At 56.5% G+C, this 19277-nt stretch overlaps 2 protein-coding genes across 9 annotated transcripts; both read right to left on the bottom strand.

Annotated features, from left to right (window-relative positions):
• Positions 1-1347: 1347 nt before the first annotated feature.
• Positions 1348-15874, bottom strand: SLC29A1 (solute carrier family 29 member 1 (Augustine blood group)). Of its 7 annotated transcripts, XM_030797477.1 has the most exons (14): positions 15694-15874; positions 13812-13900; positions 8166-8245; positions 6037-6118; positions 5717-5919; positions 5462-5601; positions 5027-5161; positions 4843-4940; positions 4619-4697; positions 4042-4139; positions 3395-3503; positions 3073-3158; positions 2485-2684; positions 1356-2073 (listed from the first exon to the last, which is right to left on the bottom strand). In XM_030797477.1, exons 3-14 carry the CDS (start codon positions 8192-8194, stop codon positions 1962-1964), a joined length of 1371 nt encoding a protein of 456 aa, XP_030653337.1. In that variant the 5' UTR covers positions 8195-8245; positions 13812-13900; positions 15694-15874; the 3' UTR covers positions 1356-1961. The 7 variants fall into 7 exon arrangements, with proteins under 7 accessions (XP_030653333.1, XP_030653337.1, XP_003266263.2 ...); XM_030797473.1 differs by lacking the exons at positions 13812-13900; positions 15694-15874 and adding an exon at positions 9342-9977 and having other exon boundaries at positions 1348-2073; positions 8166-8248; XM_003266215.4 differs by lacking the exons at positions 13812-13900; positions 15694-15874 and adding an exon at positions 11835-11983.
• Positions 15875-17230: 1356 nt separating this feature from the next.
• Positions 17231-18540, bottom strand: MYMX (myomixer, myoblast fusion factor). 2 transcript variants are annotated; one of them, XM_030796851.1, is made up of 2 exons: positions 18472-18540; positions 17231-18017 (listed from the first exon to the last, which is right to left on the bottom strand). In XM_030796851.1, the coding sequence occupies exon 2, from the start codon at positions 17993-17995 to the stop codon at positions 17741-17743; it is 255 nt and encodes an 84-aa protein (XP_030652711.1). In that variant the 5' UTR covers positions 17996-18017; positions 18472-18540; the 3' UTR covers positions 17231-17740. The 2 variants fall into 2 exon arrangements, with proteins under 2 accessions (XP_030652711.1, XP_030652712.1); XM_030796852.1 differs by having other exon boundaries at positions 18498-18540.
• Between the last annotated feature and the right edge of the window lie 737 nt (positions 18541-19277).

Raw genomic sequence — 19277 nt, 5'->3', positions numbered from 1 at the left:
CTCCAGAGAGCATCAGCACCTGCTAGATTCGCTTTCAGATTATTCTTGTGGCCATGTGTGAGATGGGCTGGAAGAGACCTGGAAGTCCCAATGGGCCAGGCAGGAGGTGGTAAAGCAACTTCAGGAAGAAGTACAGAATCCTGAGCACTGCTGGTGCTAAGGAAACCAATAGGGTTCTTTGGGGTTGGGTACAACGGGAGGACTGAGGACGAGAAAGAGCTCAGGTTTGTATGTTCAGCTTGACTCACTGCCAAACAGCACTGCAGACTGGGGGAAGGATACTCAGGGAACCCCTCAGCTTTTGAGCCTGATCCAAAAGGAATACCTTGTTTTCCAGCACCGCAGATAAACACTCTGGTCTGACAAATGATTAATAGCATATGAACTTCAGTCCCCAGTTCCCAGTGCCCTGGTATACTTAGCTACCCCATTAGGGCTTCAGAGCTCATCAAAGAGCCTTAAAAATGCGCTAACAGCCCTTAATGAGGCCTGAAGTTCTCAATTAAATTAAACTCCAGTGAGAAAGGAAGCGCTGACAAAGGTGCCAACTCTGTAGCCATCTGCTGGCCAGGGCTGAGTGAGCAGCCTGCGCTGAGAATTCAGGAATGTCTTCTGCTTTCTGGGAGGAGTCTGAGACTTGTGGGAGGGTAGGGAGTGCAGACTGCAGGGGTGCTGCACTGTGGCCAGAGCTCTGGTCTCACTTCCAGTGAGGTCATTCTTGAGATGGGGGTCCCAGTGGTAGGGCCTTCTCCACTAAAACACTCACAGTTCCATATCAACCCACCCCTCCCTAGGCCAGAGTTTGTGTTGAGAAGGGAAAGGTTGGTTTCTCTGTGCAGACACACAGGCCCCTTGTTCCCCAGGAAGTCTGGCAGGCTGAGCTTTGGTGTCAGGGCTGGGTGCCAGGTAGGGGAGAACCCTCAGGCCTCGGCCTCTTCCTGCCTGGTGGTGTGGGAGTGCGGCCAGGAGCTGGCCAGTTTTGTAGAGTTCATTGCTGGGGCTGGGGACAGAGTGGAGGGGCTGGCAGTGAAGACAAAGGAAAGATGGGGAGCTATCTCCATCCTCTGTCCTATGAAAGAAAGAATGAAGCAGCAAAGAAAAACCCGTTCTTTCTCAGTCTTGGCTAACAGTCTTGGTGTTCTGGTTCCAGACCTGTCCCTCCCCTGTGGCCCCAGCAGGGGGCATTGCAGCCCCTCTGAGGCCAAGAGGACTACTCCCCCCTCCTCCCCGTTGGACCCAGGTCCAGTCCTGGCCAGGGCCCAGCTGGGTCATGCTCATCTCCCAGACTCAGGCTGCCAGCCCTCTACCCACTCCAGGGCATGAAGCCACGGCTGGAGGACACAGGGAGCCATGGAGAAAAAAACAAGAAAGGTTTATTTAAATCAGAGAGCCTCTGAAGGCACCTGGTTTCTGTCAAATATATTTTTTAAAAAGGCAGTAACGTGGCAACTATACAGGGTGCATGATGGGTAGGAACTGGGCATGGGGAGCTGGGAGGGGGACATGGAGAGAACACAGAGGAGGAGGCGCAGGGGAGAATGGGGTATATCAGGTCAAACCATACAACGGTCAGACCCAGCTCCTAGCCACTCCGGGACAGGCAGACAGTCTGACAGACACGGACACAGACACATACACAGAGACACACGTGTTCTCCAAGCCCAACAGCCTCCACTGGCCTGCACAAGCAGGGATCAGTCAGAGCCAAGAGTGGATAAACTCAAGCAGATGCCGAGGCCACACCCTGTCCCTCGACTCTGGGCCCCAAGCCCACAATGTCCCCACTGTCCGTCCAAAGGCTCCCTCCCCAGGGCCTGGAGATCCGGGCCCAGCACACGCCGTGGAAAGCAGAAGTCAGTTAGAAGAAAAAACCGCCAGACCACTCAGGATCACCCCTGGCAGAAGGAAGGGGCAGGAGGCAGACAGGGAGGGAGGCAGGCAGTCCTTCTGTCCATCCTTTGTCACACAATTGCCCGGAACAGGAAGGAGAAAATAGCCCCCAGTGCCAGACCCAGACACAGGAAGAAGGCCATGATGGCTCCTGCGGTCTCTGCCTCAGCCGGCTTCACTTTCCTAAGTGGGGAAGGAAGGGCAAGGCTACCTCAGAATGGCTATACCCCAGCCCAGAGCCTCTGGGTGGAAGGAGGGGTGGGGTGGGGCAACTTGACTGTCGAACCTCATTCTGCTGATCAACCCATCCTAGCTGCCTAACCCCAACCTGGCTTCTCCTCCTTGAGGGAATGTGTATGGTAGGGTTGTCTTTCGCTCCTTCCTGCGAGCCCGTCTCCACCTCCACCTAAGTAAGCCTGGACACCCCCCTCCACTACAGTCACTATCCCCTCAGCCTAGGGGCCCCTCCTGAGCCATCTCTCCTCTCAGCTCTGGGAGCAGGGACTCTGCTTTTGCCCTCCCTCTACTGAGTGTCCCCCACTGGAACTCTAGATCCTGTCTGATGCCACCAAGTTCCCTGCCAGCCCTACTCACTTGGGCCCGAAGCACATGCAGAGGCTAGCGAGGTAGCCGTTGGAGAAGGCAAAGGCGGCCATGAAGAAGATGAACCAGGCATCGTGCTCGAAGACCACGGTCAGGTAGCGGCGGGGCTTGATGTTGCACAGCAGCAGCAGCGGCACAAACACCAGCCGGGCCAGCACCAGGCTTGGCAGCCAGCGGCTGTCCTTCCCAGGCTGTGGGCAGCAGGCAGGGCCTCAGCCCAGGCTGCCACCCCAGGGCACAGCCAGGCCCCCAGGGATCCATCTGGGGCCCCTCAGGACCTGAACTGAAACCTCAAAGCCTGGTTCTCCTTAGGGGGTTACTCTTGAAAGGGGCATGGTGGAGCCTTCTGGAGTGCTGGAAATATTCTACATCTCGATCTGGGCAGGTGTGTGTGTGTGTGTATATATATATATATTCATTAAGTTGTACACTTAAGACTTGTACTTAACTATACATAAATTATGCCTCGACTTTAAAACAAATGGTCCCCTTACCACCATACTTTCTTGGGTTCCCTCTCTGGGTCCAGGCTGGACTCTTACTTCCCACAGGGGCCTGGGGCCCTCTTCCTCCACTTACCCACATGAATACAGCTGTGAGGCTCCGGCCCAACCAGTCAAAGATATTGAAAGTCAAGAAACAGGACACAGGAATGAAGTAACGTTCTGGAAGAGGAGATGAACGGGTGGTTATCAGGCGCACAGAGGCAGGTATAGCAAGCCTAACCTTCACTGGGCCTCAGCTTCCCCAACAGTAAAATGGAGAAGATGCTTCCAGCCCAGGGAAGGGCAAACGGACCCAGGAAACGGAGAGAAGGTGACCCAGGCTCCCTCTCTTCCCCACTTCCAGCCCAGCTCAAGATCCTGTCTGTTCCCATCCTGGGAACCTGTGGCATCCTCACCCCAGGTGCTGCTGCCTGCGATGCTGGACTTGACCTCAACCGTCACGGCTGGAAACATCCCAATGGTGATAGTGAAGATGAAGCAGACAGAGAAAGCCAGGACTGAGATCTAGATAGAAGGGGTGGAGTCACCCAAGTGCCTGTGTCCTCATGGTGGTTGTGCATTAAAGAACCACGAATCCAGGCCAGGCGTGGTGGCTCACACCTGTAATCTCAGCGCTTTGGGAGGCCGAGGTGGGTGGATCACCTGAGGTCAGGAGTTTGAGACTAGATTGACCTGGCGAAACCCTGTCTCTACTAAATACAAAACATTAGCCGGGCATGGTGGCATATGCCTGTAATCTCAGCTACTTGGGAGGCTGAGGCAGGAGAATCACTTGAACCTGGGAGATGGAGGTTGCAGCGAGTGGAGATTGCACTGTTGCACTCCAGCCTGGGCAACAAGAGTGAAACTGTCTCAAAACAAAAAAAAGGAACCACGAATCCCCACCCCGGCATGCACACATGGGCACGCACGCACACACAAAAGAATCCAGGAGTGACCACTCTCAGGTCAGAAAGGGAGGAGATGGGTGGCAGGGGGAGGGAGCAAAAGGAGGAGAGAAAGAAGACAAGGGGTAGAAGGTAGAATAACCTCCCCTATGTACATTTTTCAGGATGGCTTTGATAGAGTGGCTTTCGTTGGTGGGCTGAGAGTTGGAGACTGAAACTCCGGACTCCTCTTTGCCTGCTCTTGGCTCCTCTCCTGCAGGGTGGAAGAATCTCCAAGTTGTGGGGAGGACAAAGCAACAGAAGACAACACAAACATTCCCCAAAAGGGCTGGGATTACTTGAAAGTAGACACCTCCTTAACCAGTCCCAGCCGTACCCTAACCCTAACCCTAACCCAGACCTCGCCTCCAAATCCCTACAGCTCAAGTTCCGGGGGCCTGGCCGCTCCCAGGAGCCTCAGGTCATATTATTCCTCACTCAGGAATCTGAAATTGCTTCCCACTGCCTTTAGTCCAAACACCTCAGACATTCAAGGTCATCCAGGATCTGCCCCCATTTTATCATTGCCGGCCCTTATTTCCTATTGTCCCCTTCTCCCCACCCTAGTCCTTCGGTCCTCCTCTGGCTCAGGGCTGCTAGCTAACACGGTGCACTCATCTTTGTTCTCTTTGCTCATGCTATCCCCCGCCTGGTATACCATCCTCCACCCCAGCTTCCTCAGGCTCTTCGGACCTTTGCTAATGAGGTCCAACTTGGTCTCCTGCTCCCCGGGTCCTTCAAGCTTGAGCTGCTGGTAGTAGCGGTAGAATTCCTATCAAGTAAGGGAGACGGGGGAGGTGGATTCAGAGGCAGAATCTCCAGAATCCCGGCCTCCTCCAGGTTTTGTCCTCAGAACACCCGTGGTCTGGAACCCCAGATCCCTATACCCCAAACCCCAGCTCCCCCCATTTACTCACCAGGCGGGGCAGGCCCAGGTAACAGATGATGGTCAAAATGATAACAGCACAGGCTGTGATAAAGTAGCCGAAGGCACTTTCTGATAGCTCCGAGCCACCTGGGGTGGTGTCAGTGATCAGAGACAGGCCCAATTCCCTCTCCCCACCACACCAGGGCACTGGGCAGGTAGACAGCCGGACTTACTGGCAATAGCGCAGACCATGGCCACAGAGGCAAAGAAGCCTGCTAGGCCCTGGCCACTCATGATGGGGGCTGTGTAGCTGGCAGGCAGAAGTCCAGCCAGACCAAACAGGCTGCCCTGCAGGATGGCACCAAACGCTGGGGAAACAGGGTGGGCATGAGCAGGGGAGCTGGGGCTGGCAGTTGGGGGTGCCCAAGAAGACAGGTCCCTGTCATTCCTACTTTAGTCTCCGTGAGCCTTGAGGCTGAGCTGCCCTTCCCTCTGCCCCCTCCCAGCCCTGGTCCAGGCCCACTCAGGCCTCTGAATCCCAACTGCTCACAGCATCCACTCCCTCCAGGCGGAGGCTGGGCTTCCCTCTGGCTAACAGTGGGTCTGAAAAAAGAGTGGGGGTAGTTGGGCACGCCTCCTCCCACAGGCCTACTCCCGGCCCAGCTTACAATTAATGAGCACGATCTTGATCATGGTGACGACAAAGAAGGGCAGAGCATCCAGCTGCACCTTCACCAGGATGGCAGTGATCAGAAACACCAGCAGAATGGCCACCAGGCTGCCCAGGATCCGTACGGACTGGGGGATCCTGCCGGGAAAGGCCAAGGGTGGCAGAGACAAGTGAGCAAAGCTGGGGCTCAGCCAAGGGGGTGCAGGACACAGTGACCGTCAGGCTGGGGGCTGGGGAGGGGGTGGGCACTCACCTCTGATGCAGGAAGGAGTTGAGGTAGGTGAATAACAGCAGGGGCAGCATGGCACATAGGGTCATGACATTGTTGAAGATGGCACTGAGAGAGTTCCGCTCAGGCAAGGGTGCTGCAGGGGCGGCTGACGCCTGGGTGTCCTTGCTCAGTTCAGCAGTGACCAAAGACACATTCTGGGACATGTCCAGGCGGTTTGTGAAATACTGCAGGGGTTGCAGAGAGGAGTGTTGAAATCTCTCTCCCTGTGCCTACCAGCACAGAGTCAGATCCTGCAGGCACAGTGGGCAATGCCCCGTGGAGCCCAGTCCCTCCAGCCTCACCTGAGTGGCCGTCATGAAAAAATTCCACGGGAGCAGCGTTCCCAGACCCAGCATGAAGAAGATAAGCCAGACAGCTTTGTATCTGCGATGGAGGAGGAAAGAGGAGCCAAGTGACGCACCATCCTGCCCCACTCCACGATGAGCCCCAGGGAAGCCCCTGTCCGTCGTCAGCGTCTCTAGGTCCCAGGGCACAGGGCATCTGTGTTTGTGTCCATCTGCATGTGTCCTCTTATGGGAGTGGGGGGAGAAAAGGGTACATGGCTCGTTGGAATTCGGGGTGGGGATGGGGTCAGAGTCATAGGACTGAATGGCATGGCTGACAGGACTATGGTTATCAGCCCTGGAAGGCTTGGGGGACTCTGCAGGCTGGGAACCAGTGTGACCCGCACATCTGGAGATGGTTTTGGAAATCCTGCCGAAGGGCAGGGGGGCGGGTGGATGAGTGAGAAAGCAAAGAGCAAGTCTCTTCCACCCCCACCAGGCAGGCTGGAAGTAATTATGCTGTCTGGTCAGGGACTGTGTTGCTCCCCAGAGAGGATTCTGAAGTTGAGAAACTCCCACACTATTCTGGACCTACAGGGGCAGGCGGGCAGGGTGCCTCAGGGCCGCTGTGAAGAGAGGGCCTTAGAGCTGTTTCCTTCCTGGCCAAACAGAACTTTGTAGTTCATACCACCCAGGGCAGGCCAGGAGGTATGGGGCCACTGGAAGTCATCTGGGCCTCAGGGTATAAATAAGGGCTGCCCACCTTTGGCCAGGGCAATGCCCCAAGCCCTATACCTCAAGGCCCTTCCAGGTCAGGCCAGCTTCTCCCAGATAGGCCTTGCCTGAAAGCTGAGTAACCCCAGCCCGGCCCATGTAGATCTCCAGTTGGGTTTGCACACCCTCCCCAGAGCCAACACCAGCTCTCTTCAGAGATGGCAGGGATACAGCCCAAGGCAGTGAGAAGACAGGCCTGGCCAGAGTGCAGGAGCCTGGACCGCTGGCAGGCCTCACACAGGGATGGCGTGGTGAGCGCACCACGTGAGCAGGTCTGAGTTAATGCAACTGCAGCCCCCCAACCCTCTCACATACACGCTTCCCTTGGAGAAGCTACAGGCTTGGTTCGGAGGCCCAGAGCAGAAGGAAAAACTCCCAAAGTCACATAGGACAGAGGATCGGGGTTGGGGGGGGGGCGCTGGGAAATGACTGAGCTGTGCAATAAGGCAAATGGAGACGGCGAGGGCTTCAGGGAACTGCCCACAGGAGAGCGGAGGTGGGGACAGAATGGGCAGGCAGCCTGGGAATGGAGCACAGGAGGCAGGGAAGCACCCTGGACTTACTGCCATGCCTCCTTAAATTCCCTTACTTCTAGATCCACTTCCTGGGAAGTGGATACTTTTAGCTCTATTTTACAGGTGGAAAAACAGTCCCAGAGAGATTAAGCTACATGCTCAAAGCCCCCACAGGCATAAGTGGCCTAGTTTCATAGCCTTTGGCACAGGAGGGAGGTGGGGTGGGTAGGGCAGACATGATGGGTTTCTGGGGCCTGAGTTGGAGGGAAGGACAGAGCTTGATGCTTTGAAGGAGCTTTGGATCTCAGGCATCACTTCCTCAGCCTTCTTGGGTCCCAGATCCCTTTGAGAAACTGAATTAAGCTACAGCCTCTTCTTCCAAAATACATATTCACAGTCATAACTGCAAGTCTAACTTGATTGGGAGTTCACAGGCTCCAGAGGCGGAGAATTGAGAGGAAGATCAGATCAAGAACCAGGGTGGGCCAGGTCATCTAAGGCAGAGGCCCCAGGGCAGTTCTGCCAGATGTGCATTGGAAGGAGGGGTGCAGCCAAGTATCTCCCCACAGTGGTGGCGGGAGGAGCCGGAAGCCGCTAACTGGCTGGAGAGCAACAGTGGAAACACAGACAGGCCAGGGAAGGACTGCTGCCCACGTACCCTGCCCTTCCCACAGACACCCCAGCCAGCACCCAGCCAAGGCACAGCGGGTCCCGCCCCTGATGCAGACCTGACTCATAGCTACCTGGCTGGAAGGCCAGTCAGCAGTGGCAATCCCCAATTCCAAAGGACACCACACCCGGCTCCGGCTCCCTAAAAACCCATTCCCTGGATCCACAGCCCAGCCCCTTACCCCTTACCTGTCCTGAGGCTGGTGACTGGTTGTCATGGCGATGGTGTTCTCAGTTTTCCCTGGCTGACAGCTCCCTCCCTCAGGGGCCTGCTGGGGGCAGGAACAGTGTAAGGCCCCGTCTTGGCCCTGCCACAGGCCTCCTCAGGCTCTTAGGGGGAGAGGGGGCAGGGCTGACAGAACAGGCCAGTCGAGGAGTCCAGTGAGACCCCCTCTGTACCCTGCCCTTCAGGACCACTCAACTTGACCCCCACCCAGCCCCCTGGCCCAGCAGGCCAGTCCTGCGCGGCCCCCCTGCCTGCTCAGACTCTACCTGGCTCCCTGCCTGGCCGCTGCCACCGCTATTTTTATCCAGCAGCCGAAGCAGTTTATAAGCTGGGAAACCGGAGGGTGGAGAGCAGGAGGGAAGGAGGAGGAAAGATGATGGGAGGGAGGGAAAGACAGTCAAAGAAGACAGGCAAGAGGACGAGAGGGGTCAGGGACAGTGATGACAAGGGAAGGAGGGAGACAAATGGAGGAGACACAGCAAAGAGGTCGGGGGAGGAGGAGGAAGGACACAGAACAGGCAGATCTGCAGCAGCTGCGACAACAGCGATGATGACTGAGGCCAAACCAGAGGCTCCCCAGGCCCCTCTCGGCAAGTCTGGTCTCTCCACCCTCCCTGGGGAGCCCCTGGATTCATGGCTAGAGTGGGGCTGTCCTCTCCTGGAGGCATCCCAGATTCCAGCCTCTCTGCTGTTGGCACCTTAACCTTTCTTTCCAGCCACTGCCCAGGGGCTTCCTAGTTGCTGGCCGGTTTTCCAGGAAAATATTTCATAATGGATGTGGGGGCACAGCCCTCCCCCTTCCCCCCTCCCGACCCCAGGGTCACCTAGTCCTCCCTTAGTTCCTCTCTCAGTCACAGGCTCCTGTCCTCTTCCCCTTTCTAAGAGTGACCTTGAAAAGAAGACTGGAGGGGTGGATCCCAAAGCTCCTCTCCTTCTCCCTCAGCGCCCTCTCCTGCTCCCCATTTGTGTAGGGGGAGACCCCCTGGCACCGGCAGATTAAACAGCTTTTCCCATTGAATGGCATGGGAAGCCAGGCAGATGTGCACTGACACATCCCCCACACTCAGGCCTAGCTGGGCCCAGGCCTTGCTGTTTGGGGTGAAAGGACAGCTTCCCCTCCCTCCCTTCTGGGCACTCACCAGGTGCCCAGACTGGCCAGCAGAAGGGTCAGAGCAGAGCAAGCCTGGGCAGTCCCTAGGAGGTGCTCCTAGTTCAGGCTCAGGCAGCGGGCCTTGTCCACGGGCTCCTGGGTGCGGATCCAGAATGAAAAAGGTGGCACAGGGCATATCAGGAGAGAGTCCCTCAGGCTTCATGGGGCCCCATTCTGAGAAGCCTTGCAAGCAAAGAAGCAGAAGCACACCCAGGAGATAAAAAGCCACCCCTGTCGCTCGGGAGATAAGAGAACAGGGAGTCTCAGCAGGGGAACTCTCGCAGGTGCAGCATTGCTTCTGGCTCCACTCAGACAAACAGAAGCAGCTGGGCACCATGAGACCTTCCATGGGCTCTCCCACCTCCCTGTAGTGCCTCTCAACCCTCCCCAGGGAAACTCCAAGCTCTCAGAGGTCCTCCTCAGCTCCTCAGCCCCACACCTCCAGATGGAGGCAGAAGGATTCCTCCAATCACGCCTTCGACAAATATTTACTGAGGACCTCTGCATGCTAGCCAGGCACTGTCCTAGGCACCAGAGGGGTGAATAATCATACTTACATTTTCTAGAGAGAGGAAGGCAAGAGGGCATTACTGGGGTGGGGGTGGGGGAAAGCCTCAGGTATCAGGTTTTCTCTTTTCTTTTTTTTTTGAGACGGAGTTTTTGCTCCTGTTGCCCAGGCTGGAGTGCAATGGCATGATCTCAGCTCACTGCAAATTCTGCCTCCCAGGTTCAAGTGATTCTCCTGCCTCGGCCTCCCAAATAGCTGGGAATACAGGCTCCTGCCACCACGCCCAGCTGATTTCTGTATTTTTAGTAGACTCGGGGTTTCACCATGTTGACCAGGCTGGTTTCGAACTCCCAACCTCAGGTGATCCACCCACCTTGGCTTCCCAAAGTGCTGGGATTACAGGCATGAGCCACTGAGCCCTGCCTAGGTCTCAGGTTTTCTATTAGGTAGTAGGGACTCTTCCTCTAGGTTCTTACTTCACACCCGCATACCCTGTACTCCACTCCACAGGCAAGATTCCTGGCAGTTAAGAGCAGGTGCAGCTTCAAAGCAGATGGGGGCCTGGGGTGGGGAGAATAGTTCCTGTTCTCCTGGGTAAAACTGGCTTAGGCTTAGAGAAGAAGTATTTATTTCTTCCCTGTCTCCCTGCTACACCCCTTGCTCTCTCTGTTCTTAGGAGTCCCCATACCAGTCCTGGGCACAATTCAACTCCAGCCCTCTCCTCCTGCCCATATCCTAACATTCAGCTGGCCAGCCTTCGTGTTTTGCTCTTGTCTGCCTTTGCCCAGCGCCAAACAGGGATCTGATACCAGCTCAGAGCATCTGGTGTCCCTCCAACTATGCCTTGGCCTGCTGAGGTGGGCCCCTGAAAGCAGCCACCAAATTGAGTACCTCCCTGCCTCCAGACTCCCAACACCTCTCCTGCAATTGTCCACTCCCAGGATCTCATATGGGGCCAGCCACTACCTGCAGATCTCTTGTCTTTTCTTCACAACCACCCATAAGCTAGTACTAGCACTGAATAGATGGGGCCAGCTGAGGTTCAGAGGGGTTGAGTCACTTGCCTGAAGTCACAGAGCTGGTGAGTGCAGGAGCTAGAATCCGTATTAAATGTTCAAGCTCCTTTTAGAATGGAGAGAGGTATAAAAGCTGCTTCTCAGCTAGCCCTGTAGACTGGGAGGTGGGGGGAACGCTGATTGAACTAAAGGGAAAAATGAGGTGGAGACCAAGATCAATCCCAGCCTGACTTGAGTGTCAGGCACCTCAGTCCCGCCCCATCACACACATCCTGGCATGAGGAGCTTACACAAGCAGGAGGAAAGTTGGAGGGTCTGGAGGCCACCGCGAAGAGTAGGCAAAGGGACTACCACAGGGCTGGAGAGAGACCCCTAAAGGTGTGAGGGCAGGGTTGGAGCCAGCCTTGACCTACGACTGCTCTCTCCTGGTAAGCAAAGCCGAGGAGTGTGTGTCTTCGCCCTCTCATATACCCTCACAGTAAATCAGTAAATGAGGACGTGCGCAGGAAGGAGACGCCAGGGATACGAGTTTAGCCAGTAAAAGACCGGGGTTAAAGAGACAGCCCCGCACCTCCGCTCGCGAGCCTCCATCCCCATCCCCATACCCCTCCGCCAGCGCAGTCAGCGGCACGGCCCCTCCCTGATACCGACCAGATCGATCGGGATCACCCGTCCACTCGCCTGCCCCTTGCGGAGGTCAACGTGACCGCAGCCTGTTTTAGGCCCGGGAGCCAGGCCGCCTAGCCCAGCTCGGGTCCCGGTCCCCGCAGTGTCCTCAGGCTCCCTGGCCCGTGCGCGCCACGTGCTGCGCGGCTCCGCACGCTCCGCACTGGGGCCCCACCCGGCGTCCCTTCTCCGGGCTGTGGAGCCGTCAGGCCCGGCCTCCCTGCCCTCCGTGGCAGGAGGGCAGCGGCGTCTTCCGCCCCGGCAGTCCCCAGTCCCCGGCCCCGGGCAGCACCTGCCGCAGAAACACTGCTCCCGCGCTGAGATCCGCGCTCTCTCCCTGCAGCTTCCCGCTCCCGCCGGGGCACATTCAAACCCGCCCTCCGCTGGGCCCGCCCCGCCCTGCCCTGAGCCCGCTCCCACCCCCCCCCGACCGACGCCCGCGGCCCCGCCCCCGGCCCGCCCCTGCCACCCCGCGGCGACTCCGCGCGCTCCGCCGCCCCAACCCCGAGCCCCTGCGCCCCCAGGGCCGCCTGGTCGTGTTATTTCGGTAGTTAGGACCTCTTTGGGCCCTGCCACACCAAGGCTGTCCATCGTGTGGGGCACATGGGGCTGGAGGGTACAGCCACACATTAAGGACCTGCGCAGACTCCCATAAAATCCATCTCGGGACTGTTCCATTTACACACCCGCTAGTCAGACCGGCCCCGACGCCCCACGGCCCACTCCACCTCAGATGTTCCGTTATCCCTTCCCAAGCCCTGCCCACGCCGCGCTTCCTCCACACTGCACCTTTTTCCTCCCAGCGCCTTCCCTTTCAACGCCCCCTTCTTTCTTTCAGTCCCCCTCCTCTTCTTTTCCTTCAAAACTGCTTCTGTCCCCACCTCCCATTTTCTGTGACCAGCATGATGGGTTTTCCCATCCCTGACACATCCAGTCCCAGCCACAGACGCGCAAACACCACACCACCCACAACTTTGACTTGGAGGGGTTATGTGCCTCTGCCTGTGCTTGTGTGTGCGCGCGGAGGGGGACAGGGGCAAAGCCCTCCAGCTCCCTCATAATTCACCCTTTCTAAATCCAGCACTTTGGAAAACTGAGGCACAGGTGGGAATGGGAAGAGAAAAAGCCAGCAACAGCCTTACATCCTGAGTGAATCCTATTGTCCCAGCCGTCCTGAGAGGCGGAAGCCTTGCTGAGCACCTCCTCCACTAGCTAAGGAGGAAGGTGTGGGCGTGCTGAGGGGTGGTCCAGCAAGTCCCTCCAAGGGAGGGGGAGGGAGGCCCTCTCTTTGGTCGGGCAATAAATGGGGTGGGGTGGGGGGGCACTCCCTGCCCTTCCAGCAGCACTCAGTGCTAGAGGATGATCCTAAGGCTGGAAAGGTCCTGAGGAGAAAATCCAACCCACACTGCCCACCCCATGCCCACTGACCCGAAGGGCTTGTCCCCTAGAGAAGCCACAGACACTGATTAACAATTGGCAGTACCTCACACCATAGGGATAAGGTAGTCCCACCCTGTCCCCAGAGAAACAGGGCCCTAAGGAGAGAGGTGGCTTTTCTAACTAGGGTCAGTGGCTCTCCCCAAGCTACTCCAGAATGGGTGTCCCCAGCCTTCTGTTTCCATGCCCCACAGAGATGACACACATATTCCTTCCCAACCCTCCCCCACCCCACCCCCATCCCCTCCATCCCCGCCAGCCCTAACCAGAGGGCAGGAAGATGGGTTTGGGTGGTATTTTTCTAGGCACAGCCCCATGACTTGAGAGTGGCTTCATGTCTGTCCACAACCCCCTAATTCCTGCCCTCATGTTTGTCCAGTCTCTCTCTCTTCCTCTCCTAGACCTCCTCTCCCCTCTGCCTTGGCCCCCTTCCTTGCTCCCCACCCTCCTTTCCTGGTCTCTGGGTCTGTGGGGGTGGCAGGGCTAGTGGTTCAGAAGATCTGCCAGGCATGGCAAGGCTGGTGGCCAGTGGCTGCAGTTGTGTACAAAGGGGGCTGGAGGTGGAAGAAAACTGGAGGGAAGTGGTGAGGGTCTCAGGCCAGACTGGGAAAGGCTGGTTCCTCTCCCCACCCGCACTGGGGCCCTGCCAGCTCGGCGGATGGCAACAGCCAGGGCTGTTATTGTTGGAAAGAAGTCCATCTGGCATCCATCCTGCTGGGCCCCTAGCCAACACCCACACCCCTCTGTAGCCACCTCCCAAGCAGAGGAGGTTGCTGGGTGCCAGGGCCCCCTGCTGGACAGCCTGGGGAGCCCCAACTTACACAGGCCTTACCTGGAGTTTTTCTAGCCAGGCCTTGCCAGCTCTCTTCAGTCTCTGCCTGGTCTTCTGGCCTCTCTCCCACCTTGAGCTCCCTCAGGTCCCTGTCGAAGGGGTGGGGTGGGAAGGGTTGGTCCTGCTGCACCTCTACTCTACACCTTATTCACCACTCTATATGGGACCGTGGCTTGCCCCAGACTCCCTCCCCAACTTGGCAGGCCCCAAGCATGCCTCACCACCTCACACACAGTCCTCTCTCTCCCCAGGCGTGTGTCCTCTCAGCTGTCACCAACAAGTCATGTGTGTTTGCTGGAAGTGTGTTTGCTTGACCTGGGGGTTGGTAACCAGCACATGTCTCATGACTGTCTGTGTTCTCAGTTGTGTTTGTGACTGTATCTCCATGGCATTGTGACAGGGCTGGGACTAGGGAGAGGCCAGTGAGGCACTTGCCAGGGGTGTAAAATGTAAGGGGGAGCCAAAAAACTTACGAATCAAGATAAATTTTAGGTCAGGAGTGTTGGCTCATGCCCGAAATCTCAGCACTTTTGGAGGCCGAGGTGGGAGGATCACTTGAGCCCAGGAGTTCAAGACTAGCCTGGGCAACATAGTGAGACCCCATCTGTACAAAAAAAATTAAAATAAATTAGCTAGGCATGGTGGCTCGAGCCTGTGGTTCCAGCTACTCCAGAGACTGAGGCAGGAGGTTCACTAGAGCCCGGGAGGTCGAGGCTGCAGTGAGCCATCATCCTGCCATTGCACTCCAGCCTGGGCAACAGAGCAAGACCTTGTCTGAAAGAAAAAAAAAAGATACATTTTAATGTAATCAAAGTAAGTTTTGTTTTTTTTTTCTTTGAGATGGAGTCTCACTCTGTCACCCAGGCTGGAGTGCAGTGGCGTGATCTTGGCTCACTGCGACCTCCACCTCCTGGGTTCAAGCGATTCTCCTGCCTTAGCCTCCTGAGTAGCTGGGATTACAGGCGCGTGCCACCACGCCCAGCTAATTTTTGTATTTTTTTTTTTTTTAGTAGAGACGGGGTTTCGCCAAGTTGGTCAGGCTGGTCTCGAACTCCTGACCTTGTGTTCCGCCCGCCTTGGCCTCCCAAAGTACTGGGATGACAGGCGTGAGCCACCGCGCCCAGCCCTTACCAAAATAAGTTTTAATGCAATGTCTACAAATCAAGACTCCATGATGCCAAGTGCAGTGGCTCACATCTGTCATCCCAGCACTTTGGGAGGCCAAGGTAGAAGAATCACTTGAGCTTAGGAGTTCAAGACCAGCCTGGGCAACACAGGGAGACTCTATCTCTTTAAAAAAAATAAATAAATAAATTAGCCAAGCATGTTGACGCATGCCTGTGGTCCTGGCATTTTGGGAGGCTGAGGTGGAAGGATGGCTGGAGGATGGCTTGAGTCCATGAGGTCGAGACTGCAGTAAGCTGTGATCGCACCACTGCCCTCCAGCCTGAGCAACAGAGTGAGACTCGGTTTTTGTTTTTTTTTAAAGACTCCATGATGAATAAAACATCAAGATTTTTTAAGTAAAGACAGGTGTGTTCACAGGGTGGGTACTGGCTCAGGGTTCGAGAAGACTAAATTCTTTGTTCAGCTAGGTCTGGGCTGGTCTTCTAGTCTAATTTTCCAGACCTCTTCCCCCTACCCTATGTTCCTGGGGCATCTGTAAGTGGCTGGGGAGTTTGGGGAGGCAGTCATCTAATAATGGCCTTCGAAGGCCCAGAAAAGTGGCCCCGCATCCAGAAACCAAAGATTCTGACTCCCCTGAGACACTGTAGCCCAGCAGGTCCCCCTACTGGCCCCCTGTCCCGCCCGGCAGCGTGAGAACGGCGCAGACCTCGCCCCCCCCCCCCCCCGCCAGGCCCCCCGGCCCCGCCCCGCGCACCTGCTGAGACTTTGGAGTGAGCATCCGGACTTGGCGGGGGGACGGAAATTCCCCGGCCCGCGGGCCCCTAGTTCTCTCCCTCCTCATCTCGGGGCTGGGGCCATAGCCACGGCTGGAGAGCGCAGCCCGCGCCGGGCCTGACCGGTGTGGGCCGCCGGGCGGAAGAGAGGCTGCAACAGGCAACCCCAGCACCCGCCCAGAGCTCCGCAGCCGGCTGCGTCCAGTCCTTGCGGCTCAGGGGCGGGGAGACCAGAGCCGACTCAGTGGGAGGGGCCCGTCGGGCCCGGGACTGGCGGCCGGCGCCTTTGGGCACCCGAGGCTTCGGAAAGGGACGGGGTTAGGGGCCCAGGGACTCGGACCCCCTTCTCTCTGCCCCTCCCCCTAGGTCGCCTCCCTGAGACCTGGGAGCACGTGCATTGGCTTTGAAGACTCGGGAAGGAAGCCGACGGGGTAGTGCGGAGGGACGGCGTGCGGCTGGCAGAAAGCCCCGCAGGGCTGGGGGTGGGGCGCATAGCTCGGGGCTCACTTCTTCCCCAACCAAGCCTTCTGACGGGTGTGGGGAGGGGCCGGGAATCCCAACTGGGTCCTGTACTCCTCACTGTCCTCCTCTGAACCTAGACACAGCCCAACATTCACCCAGAGAGACAGGATTATTGCCTAGGAACAATAAGCAAATTATCCGGAGGCTGGGATGCAAAATGTGTCTCTTTTTTTTTAAGACGGAGTTTCGCTCTTGTTGTCCAGGCTGGAGAGGAATGGCGCGATCTCGGCTCACTGCAACCTCCGCCTCCCGGATTCAAGCGATTCTCCTGCCTCAGCCTCCGGAGGAGCTGGGATTACGGGCATACGCCACCAAGCCCGGCTAATTTTGTATTTTTAGTAGAGACTAAAAATACCATGTTGGTCAGGCTGGTCGCGAACTCCCGACCTCAGGCGATCCGCCTGCCTCGGCCTCCCAAAGTGCTGAGATTACAGGCGTGGGCCACCGCGCCCAGCCCAGACTGTACTTTCTGTGTTTCCTTAAGCATGTTGACTCTTCTGGGGCTCTTATATGACCCCTGAGGGGCCTCCCACTAGGGAGGAGGAAATGATAAAGTCAGTTCTTAAGGCCACTCACCCACCCCTAGTCTCTTCTAGGGTGGGATGACCCTCAAGGGGATGCATTTCTGCACGGCCTCCCTGGGTGGCCTCCCACCCAGTCTCTTAGCAAACGTATCACCTGTCTTCCCACCACGACTAGCTGAGAAGTCCTCAAACTCGCTGGAGGATATTTTCCTCCCTACTGTGAGCTAGCCAGGCAAACTTCCTCCTAGACAGACTCAAGCCATTTCTGGGTCACAGTGTGACATACTGACCGAAACTAAGCAGGGGGAAACAACTTCCAGGCTGTGAGGACTGAAACCACAGTGGAATAGGTAGCAAAATAAACCCTTGTACAATTGTCCGTCTCTCCTCTCCCCCACCCCCACCAACTGCCAGGCCAGGTTAAACTGTTTTGCAGAGCAACAGTCTGAGTGATTAAACTTTCAAAGCCACGGAAAGAATTCAAATAAAATATTTATTGAGCACTTGCTGAGTGCTGGGCTTTGCAGGCAGGTCTGCCTCCATAGGCAACTCAGATATTATTTTAAGGTAGGTCCTGAGTCTGGAAGACAGTCTGGATTCAAATCTTGCCTCTCTGCTAAATTGTCACTTGTCCCTCAGTTAAGCATTGGGAACCTTGATGTTCCCATTTGCAGGGAGGGCAGGGGTGGGTGGGTGTTAGTTCCTCTCCCACCTGAGGCCAGAGGTGACTAGAAGCGGTCTTCGGGAGGAACTGCTGGAGGACAGAGGGGCAATAATCAGTTTTGTGCTAGATGCAAGGCATTCTTCCAGAAAGACATTTCTGTTGGGAGTGGAGAGGCATGTCTGTGGCAGATCCCTCTCATGCACAACCCTCACTATATCTTCTGTCCACCGGGCAGGCTTCGGTCAGTGCTGGTGCCAGGATTATCCTACTCCAAAAGAAAGCATTTTGTGGATACAGCTGCTGCCAGGACTTGTGGCCTCACTTTTGGGGGCCTAACCTCTCCCTCCTCTCCAGGCGGTCCACTCTTGAGGCCTCCCCAGCGTCTGGCGAGTGTCGCTGGCTGAGAATGAACAGCAGACAGCCTAGCAAAGCCTCTCGCATGTCCTGGGAGCCCAGGCAGCGGGCCAATCGGCGCAGCAGGGGCAGGAGGTATTGGCGGGCCAGGCGGGCAGCAGGCAGCAGCAGGCGGGACAGCAGCAATCGAAGCAGCAGCGGGAGCAGTGGCGTGGGCATGGCAGGGCCAGTGAGTCAGTGCCTGGGAAGACAACACAGACTTTAGGCTTGCCTGTCCTGCTTCTGCCTCGCCTGGCAAGGACGTGAGGTGGGCAGGAGTTCCCCCTCCCTTCAGTTTACACCTTCCTGCTCCTGACCTCAATTTGTAGGTCATTTTTGCTTTCATGAAGCCCTTTCTCTTGGCAAGGCAGCTGAGGCAGGAAGGTTCTCACCATAGCATAGATGGGGAGATTGAACCAAGGCAAGAGTAAACCAAGACCTACAGCTTGCCATTCCCAGCTCCAGGCATTCCTACTGCTCCCTGGCCCCTCCCTTCCTCTAGTCACCCCCTCCTCTTGCACAGCCTCCGTGCCCCTGGAGTTCCCTAACCCTTCTCCCTCAGTCTAGCAGGAGTTCTTCTCCAGGCAATTCTAATTTTTCATTTGGGGCTCCTGATCCACCCTGACCTGACACTCCCTGACCTCTCAGTCCCCTACCTCCACCAATCCGCGGCAGCTCTCACCAGGCAGAACTGCTGCTCAGAATCAGTGTCTGGCTGGATTTGCCTGGAGTGGAGATAGCCCCACTGGATTCAACATGGGGGCAGCCCCGCCCTGCTCTGCCCCACCAATTACAGCCCGCCTGGGTGGGGGAACAATGAAGAAACAGCTGTGTTCTCACACCTGGTGTATTGAGGGGAGCGGGCAGCTGGGCTGGCCCCCACTTCCCAGTCTAGGGGGAGGAGAGGGAAGGGAACATATGCAGGATTTCCCTCTGAGTTGGAATCCAGACTGCACTTTCTTTTTTCTTTCTCTTCTTCTTCTTTTTTTTTTTCTTTGAGACCGAGTTTTGCTTTTTGCCCAGCCTAGAGTGCAATTAATGGCAGGATCTCGGCTCACTGCAACCTCTGCCTCCTGGGTTCAAGCGATTCTCCTACCTCAGCCTCCCAAGTAGCTGGGATTATAGTAGTGTGTCATCATGCCAGGCTAATTTTTTTGTATTTTTAGTAGAGATGGGGTTTCACCATGTTGGTCAGGCTGGTCTCAAACTCCTGAGCTCAAGTGATCCACCCGCCTCGACCTCTCAAAGTGCTGAGATTATAGGCCTGAGCCACCGTGCCCGGCCCAGACTGCACTTTCTAATTGTGTTTCCTTAAGAATGTTGACTCTTCTGGGCTCCAGTCCTCTCCGCTCTAGCCTCAGTAACTGGGAGTAACTGGAAGGAGTAACTGGAACAGGACAATATATGAGACCTGCTTGCCTAAACCTCAGAAGCAGTGAGTCTGCAGACCGCACACACACCT

Source organism: Nomascus leucogenys, chromosome 17 (genome assembly GCF_006542625.1).
Source record: "Nomascus leucogenys isolate Asia chromosome 17, Asia_NLE_v1, whole genome shotgun sequence".
Lineage (NCBI taxonomy): Eukaryota > Metazoa > Chordata > Mammalia > Primates > Hylobatidae > Nomascus > Nomascus leucogenys.
This window is presented reverse-complemented; position numbering and strand designations above follow the sequence as displayed.